The 12,072-nt window shown below is 44.6% G+C and overlaps 1 protein-coding gene across 1 annotated transcript in view; it reads left to right on the top strand.

The window, feature by feature from the left end:
- Nucleotides 1–7,620, top strand: part of EYA2 (EYA transcriptional coactivator and phosphatase 2) — a 137,808-nt gene extending 130,188 nt beyond the window's left edge. The window contains exons 14-17 of the mRNA XM_083145419.1: nucleotides 2,470–2,584; nucleotides 2,864–2,985; nucleotides 3,301–3,401; nucleotides 6,870–7,620. Of these exons, the coding sequence (XP_083001545.1) occupies nucleotides 2,470–2,584; nucleotides 2,864–2,985; nucleotides 3,301–3,401; nucleotides 6,870–6,950 (419 nt within the window). The 3' untranslated portion in view covers nucleotides 6,951–7,620. The remainder of the gene's footprint in view (nucleotides 1–2,469; nucleotides 2,585–2,863; nucleotides 2,986–3,300; nucleotides 3,402–6,869) is intronic.
- The last annotated feature ends 4,452 nt before the right edge of the window (nucleotides 7,621–12,072 follow it).

The following is a 12,072-nucleotide window of genomic DNA, read 5'->3' as shown; positions in this document are numbered from 1 at the left end:
CTGCCTCCTTCTCTTCAGAGTTCCATCTAATTTGTCTCTCTACATCAGTCCTGGCCAACGTTTGTCTCTCCAGATGTTGTAAAACTACAAATGCCATTATGCCTTGCCACAGTTTTAGCATTCCATTATAGAAAAACTGTGGCAAAACATGCTGGGACTTGTAGTTTCACAACAACTGGAAAGCCACAGGTTGGTGCGTATATTGACCCTTCATAATGTACCATATAGCATCAGCAGGCTGCTGAAATTGCACAGATGACTGTAAAATTGTATCTATGTAGTCGTCTGTGCAGCTGAAACTCATGTAGAATATTTTGCAGAGACTCTCAGATAAAATATTCGGTACTCTTTACCTAGAACGGCGCCCGCGATTAGAATCGCGGGCGTCGGGGGTAAAAAATCGCGGGCATCGCGGGTAAATCGCGGGTACATAAAAATCGTGTACCCGCGATGACCGCGATTTTCCCATAGGGAACAATGTTAAAAAGCCTGATTGACCGCGATTTTACTTTAAAATGCCTCAATGCCCGCGATTTTCACATAGGAATCAATGTTAAATGGGCTACAGAGCCCAAATAGGCAGAATTAACCCTTAAATGTCACCCCAATTTTTGTACGCCACCCCACGATCCACGCCAACCCGAAGCGTGGCGAGCGCAGCGAGCCCGCGAGGGGCGGCGGTACGCGTCCTCCGACCTTTTCATGCCCTACTATCCACGTCGGCGTGGAGTTGAGAATAGAATAGTGTGGCGAGCGTAGCGAGCCACCGAGCCCGAAGCGTGGCGAGCGCAGCGAGCCCCGCGAGGGGACGCGGATACCTTCACAGTTATACGCGTCCCCTCGCGGGCTTCACAGGTATCCGTGGTGAAAAGCGGACACCTGTGAAGCCCGCGAGGGGACGCGTTTACCTGTGAAGGTATCCGCGTCCCCTCGCGGGGCTCGCTGCGCTCGCCACGCTTCGGGCTCGGTGGCTCGCTATGCTCGCCACACTATTATATTCTCAACTCCACGCCGACGTGGATAGTAGGGCATGAAAAGGTCGGAGGACGCGTACCGCCGCCCCTCGCGGGCTCGCTTCGCTCGCCACGCTTCGGGTTGGCGTGGATCGTGGGGTGGCGTACAAAAATTGGGGGGACATTTAAGGGTTAATTGTGCCTATTTGGGCTCTGTAGCCCATTTAACATTGATTCCTATGGGAAAATCGCGGGCATTGAATGCAAAATCGCGGTCAATCAGGCTTTTTAACATTGTTCCCTATGGGAAAATCGCGGTGATCGCGGGCATCGCGTCGCGGCCGTTTATGTACTGCCCGTGATGCCGCGATCACCGCGATGGGCGCCGTTCTAGGTAAAGAGTACCAAATATTCTTTGCGATGCGATATTCTTTGCAAAATTATGAAGAAAAACAAAGACCAATTTATGGCAGATGACTGCGTGGAGTAAATTTAGTAGCACCATGTGTTCATCCCACAGAAGACACTGTATGGCAGGCTTGGTTTAGTGGAAATCACTACAAAATCTAAAGAAATTCTGTAACACTGTTATAGGGGGAGATGTACTAAGCCAGTGGTAGCCAACCCTAGCCCTCGAGAGCTACCAACAGTGCACATTTTCCAGACAACCTAGCTGCTGCACAGCTGCACTCATTAATCACTGACACATTTCAAAAGATACACAGATGGAGCTAATTAGCTCACTTGTGATTCTGTGAGGAGACCTGCAAAACATGCACTGTTGGTAGCTCTCGAGGACTAGGGTTGGCTACCCCAGTACTAAGCCGTACACACTGATAAAGTGGAGGGAAAAAAGTACCAGCCAATCAGCTTCTACTGCCATGTTACAGGCCATGCTTGCCTACTTTTGAAAACTAGTTTCAGGGAGATTATAGTTGGTAATAGAATTTTGCACAGCGTCCCATTGAGGGGGCATGTCATGCTCCACCCAAAGGGCGTGTCTAGTTCCATAATTGGAGAGATTTTGAAAAGAGATTGTGAACATGGCACCTAGAATCGTGGCTACATCTCAGAGGAATCTTTTAAAATAACTTAGATCCAAATGTAGATGAGCCCTAAAGCAGTTAGTAAGAGTTACTATACGTACTTGGTAAAGTGCTGGGAAATGGTGCTGATGACTCAATGTAGATGTATCTATCTTTCATTCCTTTTTTCCCCAAAAATGTAACAGTGTAATGTGGGCTAGGTGAAATGTGGTAGATTGCTAGACTAATGAGGGAGAGAGGGAGATTGCTGCTATTTCAGGGAGCCTCCTGCAGAATGCAGGAGGGTAGGCAGCTAGGTTACAGGCTGTGTTTAGAAAATGACAGTAAGGAACTGATTGGTTGATAGTTTCTCTCTCCAAAGATGATACTTCTGCCCCGAAAAGATCTTAAGAAGTCTTATTGTTAAATGTTATTAATTTGATTTACTTGGTTTGTGGTATCTGTGGTCTGACAGTATTCTACCACCTTAGGTTTAATAGGTGCCCCAAAAAGGGAAACGTGGCTTCAACTACGGGCAGAAATGGAAGCTCTCACTGATCTATGGCTGACGCACGCTCTGAAGGCCCTGAATCTCATACATTCCAGGTGAGCCGGATTGGAAAACTACATACATTCAAGCAAGCATGCCTATAGCTGTCATTCTGTGGGATAGTGTTTCCTTTGGCTCTCCTGCTCTTATGGGACTACAAATCCCAGTATGCCAAATACTGGCAGAGCTACAAGTTTCCTACTTCTGCTGGTAAAGCAGAATTACTCAGGCCTGAATAAGCTCAGACATTTATGTTCTGTCATGTGAATTTGTGTTCAAGGTTTGAAGATATCATATTATTGATTGAATTTCCATCTGTCTTGTTTCCTCCGCAGGCCAAATTGTGTGAATGTGCTAGTCACCACCACCCAGCTCATACCGGCCATTGCCAAAGTCCTGCTGTACGGGCTGGGTGCCGTCTTTCCCATAGAAAATATTTACAGTGCAACAAAGACAGGTATGGTTTGTGTCCTTCACGGTCAACTGCCCAGATAGATTGATAGATGTTACACACAGAATACACATGTCATGTCTGGTGTGACATTAGCACTCGCACTTGTGGAATTATGATTACCAGTAGATTCATTCAGGAAAAATAAATACTAAGAATTATGTATGAACATTTTTTTCCCAAGAATGATATTGGAAACTTGTTCAGCCTGCATGCGCTCTACAACTGAGCTTGTGTCATACACGTGCCCCATTTGCACCGACTGGTTGCTTCCTGTGTAGTTCCATAAGTGCTGAAATATCTGTCCCTCTGTCTGCGCAGGGAAGGAGTGCTGCTTCGAGAGGATAATGCAGAGATTTGGAAGGAAAGCAGTCTATGTTGTAATTGGAGATGGTGTGGAAGAGGAACAGGCAGCGAAAAAGGTAATTTACAGCCACGTGATCTCTCACAGCGATAAACTCTCATTTCTAACCTCCGCTTGAAACATGATGATTTGGTTCCTTCTGTTGTAAAAAGTGGCAGTTCCAGGAGTATCCTGAGCAATTTCCTCTAGCAAATCCCTCTTCTTTCTTTGTGCTGTCCCCTGATGATGCTTGTTTCCTACCAGGCCATTCCTAGAATAGAACAGGTACTTTTCAGTGTCCCGAACCTAGCCAGCCCCCCCCCCGCCCCCAAATAAAGCAATATTATATTATAACTCGCACAAGAGTCAGTATTACTACTAAGATTATAGCAGCTCCTCTGGGGATGATGAAACTACTCTGATATGTACTGTTATTGCTCCCCATACATAACACAACACATGTAGCTGCATTACTGAGCGTCACAAGAGTTCACTTCACTTTCTGACTGGGGAATGTTCACTTCATGTTATTAAACAATATATTATGGCCCAGAGCCCTTGGACTATATTAGTTATGTTCATTTACCAGGCCACACTAGTTTGGCTGCATACTGTTTATACATTGCTGGGAGTGGAGAGAATGTGCAGGTTCTCTGGGTCAAATGTACTAAGCTTCAAAAAGTGATAACATGGTGAGTGATAAATGACCAGCCAGTCAGCCCCAAACTGTCATTTTTCAAACATAGGGCGGGATGTACTAACGCTTACCGCTCCGTAGACATCCATGTTTCGCGTCCGCAATGGCTTCGTGTTATGTATTAATCAAGTTTCGTTGTGTTGTTGAAAAAAAAACTCCGCCGGCTTCTGTTCTCGCGGAGTTTCCGGCGCGGCAGAACCCCTCATTCATCTCTGTGTAGCTGAAGCGCCTGTGTGATGTACTAACACTCGCAGCGCTCAGCTTTGTGTGGAATTAATTCGCCTTGTATTTCAGGCGTTAATACACTGTTTTATCTCATGGGGGTTTTTTTTATGACACAAATATATTAAACAAGAAGGTAATTTTTTTTTTTTATTTGTCTGAGTTAATAGGGGCGTTGGTTGTCTTGTGGGCATCTCATTAGAATGCATTTTGCTGGATAGCCGTGGCTTAGGGTAATGAGGGCAATGTGATGTTTGCATGGATTATTTGTTTGAGGTCATGCCAAATTGCAAAATGGGGTTTGGTTTGAAGCAGATTAAGGTGTCGTCATTGTTAAATTAGGGCAATGGATGTTGTTAGGGTGAGGGGTGGTAGGGCTGAATTGATAGGCACGTGTGAGGGGTGGTAGGGCTATGGTGATGGGCACAGTAGGTTTCTGAGGGGAGGTAGGGCGTTGGTGATGGGCACAGTAGGTTCTGAGGGGTGGTAGGGCTATGGTGATGGGCAGAGTAGGTGGCGCCTGGGAGTGAGAGAAACCCGCGCCGCACAGCACACACAGAAACAACTGACATGACAGGAGTAAACGTCATTGCGCATGCGCAAAAAAAAAAAAAAAATGCGTAACTATTCCGACGGATATCAGAGTTAACGCGGACATGAAGATAGGAAAAAAAATTAGTACATAACGCGGAGATCTCCGCAAAAAGAGAGCGAAATCATCACGAAAAAAACAACTACACTTCACTACAGAAATGCGAGTAATAGTACATCCCGCCCATAGCCTGTAATTTGGCAGTTAGGGTCTGATTGACTGGTAATTTATCTAACTGCTCTTCATCCCTTTTTAAAGCTTAGTACATCTGGCCATCTATCTCATAATGTCATACTGCATAAATCGGCTTAGTGAATAACTTTTATTCTTTTTATACTGTATTCAATAATAGTTTTGGGAGCAGCCATTTTGATTCCTTTAGACAGCTTGCCAGACTGTTAGAATAGAGGGGAATATTTATCAAAGGTTGGAGAGAACATTAAACTTCTGCCATGTTACAGCCAATAAGCTCTTGTCATTTTTCAAACACAGCCTGTAACATGAAAGTTAGGAGATGATTGGCTGATACTTTTATATATAAATAGATTTTTTTAAATTTTATTTAGTGCCAGCTTCTGTCTGTATCACTTCCTGTACATTAAGAAAAAGATCAAATCTATCCTGCATGTTATATAACCTATAATAACATATTGCCTTATACATTATATGCTAGTTTAAATATTTCTTGTTATATATTCTGTGATTTCACCGGTGCCAAACACTACTCACCGATCTGGCTTTGACACCTTTGGGGAAATGTAACAGGGCCTTAGGTCCAGGAATTCTTCTGAGATTGCCCGTATTTTTAAAGTGGTAATCATTTTTGAGGCAAAACAAACTTGTAAATGATTGCCACTTTAAAAATTCAGGCAATCTTGGATGAAATCCTGGATCTCCACAATCTCAAACCCTATTACAATTCCCCCTTGAGTCCCGGCTATCAGCATCCGAATAATAGCACTTTATCCAAGATCTACCAAATTTACCCTATCTATAAAATGCAGTTTTCTAGTAATAGTAATTCAATCAATAAACTATTACACTTTTGCTGCCTGGAGGTTGGATCGAAAAATAATGATTGTAACAATATTTACTTTTGGTGGAAAGTGAAGTTGTGCCCCCAGCAATGTAAACTGTGAAACAAAAATTGTTTCTCCAGACAGTAACACATTTAGAAATACTCCTATATATCCTAGATGTAATGTCTAGAAAATCTTCATTTTAAATGATTCCCCATCTTTAAGAACTTTTCCAGATTCCTCCAATCCATAAAGCTATCCCCAGTACAGTACAACATATGACAATATTACGTGCGAGGTTAATATTTGTCCTCTTCTTTAACAAAGAATTTTAACATATTCAAAGGCAATGGCGGAACTTGTAGGTGGTGAGTTCAGGTGCAAAAATATAATTTGGGCCCCCCAAAGTTCACAATATGCTACAAGACAGTGGGTGACAGGGAAAGGGAGGCAGAGTGTGAAAGGGAAAAACAGTGGGTGACAGGGGAAGCAGTGCACCCCTTCAGGGGCCCGGTGCACTGCAACTGCTCCACCAATGTTAGTTCCGCCTCTGAATAAAAGTTCTTTGTGAAACATGTCTGAGCTGAAGACCATTTAGATGAATTTATATCAAAATGTGGTGTGAATAGTTTGGTGGAGTATGGTTTCTTGACAAATTTTTTGTAGTTTGTGTGTTAAAAGTAAATTTTTGAATCTACCGATTATGTTTATTATGAATTTTAGTGAAGTAAATGCATTTTTATTAGTGTCTCAATGTAGTGTACATAGAGGAAAAATATTCTTATTATTATCCTTTATTTATATGGTGCCACAAGGGATCCACAGTGCCCAATTACACAGTACATTTTAGAATTCTTCAGGAAAGTTTAATAATAATCAGTGAATCATTAATAGAGGCGATTCATAGTGTTATTCTGATGCTTTACAAAAGACATTGTCGTCCTCCTTTATTATCTAGTTGTAGTGGTATTGCTATCTGGAATGTAATTCATGACTTGTTTGCCTTTCCCTGTACAGCACAACATGCCATTTTGGCGAATCTCCTGCCATGCTGACTTGGAGGCCTTACAACATGCTCTGGAGCTGGAGTACTTGTAGCATGCTCTCATCACCAATCTCCACCGGGCGCTCAACCACATCAACTGACTGCAGAAGTCCACCACAGGGGCCGGGGGGGGGGGGCATTCCTTTCCCAAAATAACCCAGGACAACACACATTTGATGGGCACGGCCTGCCTGGTGTCACCACATTGCATCCTGCAGTTGATTATTTAATGAAATGCTTATAGCTGGACCCGGACTAAAAGTGAGCTGTATCTTTGCCACTCAGACTATTTATAAGCACAAAGAGACTTGATTTCACGGGTCAGACATGTTCCAATATGACGAGGAAAGGCCACTTTCATTGATTCTCTCTACTACTCAATTACCTTTCATAGGACATGATGGACAGAGGAGTCAAAAAGCTGATTTTTTTTTTTTTTTTTTTTGTATTTTTTTTTTGTCTAATTTATGGACTCATTTTTTTTTCATCCTGTTATTATGCCCCTTTTACCTGTTACATGGGGCAGGCAGGTGTACATGGATCTTATTTAATAAATCTTTTCTTCATTGCAAGAACTGAGATTAGCTGCATTGTGTACATTAGTTCTGGTTGATGATTATAATTCACACTTGTATAGATGGTATGTGGACTCCGCATGTGTCTGCGCTGTGCCTTATGCGACCATCTCTGTTTTTTATATATAAAAGCAGTGTGTTGTTAAGAAAGAAAGGCATTAAATAAAAAAAACTACGTTTACATTTTGGGGGAAGCTACACCTGCTTTGTGTCCTTATATTTACATGAATGCACTGTCCTGGAAGGTATAAAACTGTATGGAATCTACAATGTTCAGGTTTTCCGCAACCCTAAAATGAGGCCAATAAAATGGAGAGTGATAAATAGCCAGCCAATCAGCTCCCACCTGACATGTCAGAGACTGTGTTTGAAAAATGTCAGGCAGGGGCTGATTGGTTCATTGTTTATCACTCTCTATTTTATCACTTTTTAAGCTTAGTGCATCTGGCCCTAAATACCTAATGAGTGACATAAATGTTTAGTGCAGTTTCTGAAAACTCCGCCATTACAGTCCAGGTTTTAAGGCTATCCATGCTTGAGACCAGATGGTTAAATCTATTATAGTCCAGGTTTTAAGGATATCCACCCTTGAGTCCAGACTCCAGATGGGTAAATCAAATTGACAGGGGTACTCATTGGGGGGTATTCAATGCTGCAGCGAGCGGCCGGCGAGGGGGTTAAACAGCGAGGATTGCAGAAAACCAGCGATCCTCGCTGTTTAACGAGCCGCTCGCTCTGTTCAACGTTCTGGGGAAATCCTCGCCGTCACAGGCCCGCGAGAATTCCCCAAAACAGTGAGACCCGCAGCTACTGCAGAAAACTCGCTGTTTTTTTGCCGCGAATCTCGCTGCTTCTGGAGCCGCATCCGCCAATTCTCCCTCGCTCAAAAAACGGAGCGAGGGGGAATTGGCGTATGCGGAGGGTGTGTTGAATACTGTCAGGGTGAGTGGTGACAGCGAGCAGGAAGCCCTGTTCGCTGTCACCATTTGCAAACAGCATTGAATACCTGCCATTGAGTGCCTGATTCAGTGATGGATGAAACATCAATGCCACATGCAAGCATCATTGCATTTGTGTCCAATCTCCAGCTGGGGTATGCAGAAGATGTCTCAGCAGAAGAGACATCTCCTGCATGATCTTTAAACCCAACACTGGGACTCACTTGACAGAAGGAAGGAGCACCTGCAAGGCCAGGAAGTCTTTGTGGTGGCATGCAAATCCTGACTCTCCCATCCAAAAAAAACATGGGAAACACCCCCATTTCTGAGAAGGCAGGCCAGTGGCAGATGGGAAGTGTGGGCAAGATCGCAAGAAGAGAGGGGCATTGTGCAGCCGCAGTCACCTGTGCTCAACCATGGTTGTTCTTAAAACCTGGACTGTAATGGCAGTTTGGGAAACTTTTGGTCTAGTGCCGGCCCAGACCATATTATATACTACTAGTTAATAGGCCATCAAAATGACAATACAATATAACAGTAGTGTCATTGTCAATGGCTGTGCTCCCTCATACTGAGCAACACTTGAATTGTTCCTTCAGGCGCCATCTAGTGGCTGCCAGCACACTCAACATTTAAATCCCCCACCCCCTCATAGAGGTGAGGTGCAGTGCTAGCCTTTTATTATACAAGATATTTTATCAATCTGACACAAAGAGCAATTGCAATTCATAGTACCAGGCTCTTGCCTAGAGGCCAAGCGTATATAAATGACCAGCACTTTTTACTAGATTCTGATATGCAGGAGGTACTTTCCGCATATGCAGGACCCGTACAGCTAGGGTAACCCGGGACACATATTAATTACACAGGTTCTGTGGCAGTTTAAAACCAGGTGAAAGCCAGCCACAGAACCTGTGTAATTAATATGTGTCCCGGATTAAAGGAATGAGTTGGTCACCCTACGTACAGCACATGTGCAGTATGGGTCCTATGATGTTGGCTATTTGATTGACAGTAACCAGCTGTGAGGGAGCAGTTGTTGCCTGTGTTTCTCAAAATGTTGGTGTGTTAAGATTGTGTTTTGGGAAGTGACCAGGACCAAGGTCTGCATCAGAAAAGAGAGATCTTTTGAGGAAACGTGGTGCCATCTAGTTCTCCCCCATGTTTCACATTGCCGGCCGATGATGTTGCATTAGATGCCTCCTCCTTACTCACTAATGCAAGCACTTATATCAGACGCATACTACCACATTGACAGGGTAGTGGGAGCGATGTCTCTTCCACTAACATCTGAATCAGACCCACTGTCTGCAGAATCAAATTTTCCTTCTCCTTGTTTAGAAATATTAAATAATGTTCAATTCTTTGGGACTACAAAGGACTTTTTAAAACCTTAATGTTTAATTTATGTAAGCACTTCCCTTCATGTGGTTTCATTTGAGCCTTATTGTGGAGGGCTTCACAAAAAGAAGGAATCACCGAAGGGGGTGGAAACAATTGCCGAAGCATGAAATTTGGCCAAGAGTGCTGCTGTTTTTGTACACAACTGGTTGTAAGTACACCTATTTTGGTATCATTTCTAATAATTCGTTCCAGAAATTAGATGAAATCAGTGACATCATTTTAGAAATGAAGAAACTAATCATCAGCAGTATCAGTGGCGGAACTCTGGGAGGCAATGGAGGCTCCAGACGCCGGGCGCAAGGCCCTGGCGGGGGCACTTCCACTCGACTCCATTGTCTCATCCAGAGTCGGCTGGCTGTCTGGAGGGCAAGTATCCCTGGGTCCCCCTGAGAAGTGAACTCACGCCCCACCTCCACTTACCCGCTGCGGATCGGGTGTTTATTCCTGGATCCGCATCGCAGCTGACTGCACACAGACAGTGACAGACAGCTAGCAGCGCTGAACTTCCGGCGCTGTCTAATGGAACTTGGTCCTGCAGCCTGCAGGACAGCGCGCAGGCTGCAGGGAGGTAGTGTGGGCGGGGGAGGATGCCTGGGAAGGCAGTGGCACACACAAACGCCACACATGAAGAGGAACATGCTGCTCAGCCGCTGCAGCCTTCTTCTCTTCTGCAAGGCTCGGGTAAAAATAAGTCCCTTAAAGCAGCCCCGTTTTTTGTTTTTTTTGGGGGGGGGGGGGGGAACCCTCGAAAATCTATCTTGCCTCCGGGAAAATGACATGAAGTTACGCCACTGAGCAGTATATACCCATAACCACACTCCCATGACATCATCGAGGATGAAAAATATAAACAAGAGATTTGTAAACAGAAAATGTTTATTCAACAGAAGTTCTGCAGCCGACAAACCCAGATTCTAAAACCTACATGATTATAGTGTACATATTCAAAGTTGCATCACTTTGTAGTAATATAACAGTAGGTTTCTGGGTATGTACAACAAGTATGAAGTCAATTTGTGATGCACTTTTATCTGTTTGGTATTTGTGATCCTTCCCAACATGGAACATGGGGGCACCGAGATTTGCTGACATTAATGCAACAAGCTGCTTTTGGAGATATATTAATGCATTTTATTCTGTAACACAGAATGTTCTGTATGTGAGTCCAATGTCATTTTATATAAACAATTTAATTAATTTTAAGCAACAGGAGCTTGATTGGACCTAGCATGGCATGTAGTCGCTCTTATAGACAGAGGGAATAATCACAAGGCCTTTATAACCTTACTACACTTATACTGGGGGTAAATATCAAGACTTTTCATGTCAGTGGTACTTCATTGGTAATCGATTCCATTGGCGTAATGATAGAGGGTGCAAAGGGTGCACTTGCTATGGGCAGGGGTGTAACTAGAAGCTTGTGGGCCCCATAGCAAAATCTTGAAAGGGCCCCCGCAAAGAGAAAAAAACACATCTGTCTACACATGGAAAAAAGGGGTCAGGGAGAGAGATACAGGGTGGTAGGATGGGGATAGAGCAACGCAGGGAAATAGGATGGGCATGAAGAGATGCAGGGCGGTAGGATGGGCATGGAGAAATGTAGGGCGGTGAGATGAGCATTGAGAGATGCAGGGCGGTAGTATGGGGATGGGGAGATGCAGGGTGGTAGGATGGGGATGGAGAGACACAGGGCGGTAGGATGGGGATGGAGAAACCCTGGGTGAATACCCTGGGTGTATGTCCTGTACAACCTACAGTATTTTTCTGTGCCTGAAAAAAGACCCCTCATGATCAGCGAGGAAGCCCTGGGAGGAAAAGCGGATTAATAAACTTGGGGGAGGGAGACTAACCTGGCACTGCATAGCGGCTCACTCTCACCTTATCTGTGTAGCAGACAGGGCCGATATTTCAGAGGTATGCGCCGTGCAACTGCAAGGGGCGCCACAAGGCTCGTCCCACTGTTTCATTGCTGCCAGAGGACAGGCAGGGGTCCAGACCAGGGACTCTGTCCTCCTCTGTATCCAGTTCACACCTGTGACCCGCTAACTGCCCACCTGTGCTGCAGCACTGTGTGAATGTCTCTGACTGTGCAGCCACCTATTCTATTCTCCCTCTATGGGGGTCGTGGACCCCCACGAGGGAAAATAGCCGACGGCCAGCGGGAACCCGGCTGTCAGTGTTTGGACAGTCGGGATCCCGACGTCGGGTAAATGCCTGTCGGGATCCTGACTGTTGGGACACCGTCCGGCACCCCAACA

The sequence above is a fragment of the Crinia signifera genome, chromosome 6, assembly GCF_055691185.1.
Source record: "Crinia signifera chromosome 6, ASM5569118v1, whole genome shotgun sequence".
In the NCBI taxonomy this organism is placed as follows: domain Eukaryota; kingdom Metazoa; phylum Chordata; class Amphibia; order Anura; family Myobatrachidae; genus Crinia; species Crinia signifera.
This window is presented reverse-complemented; position numbering and strand designations above follow the sequence as displayed.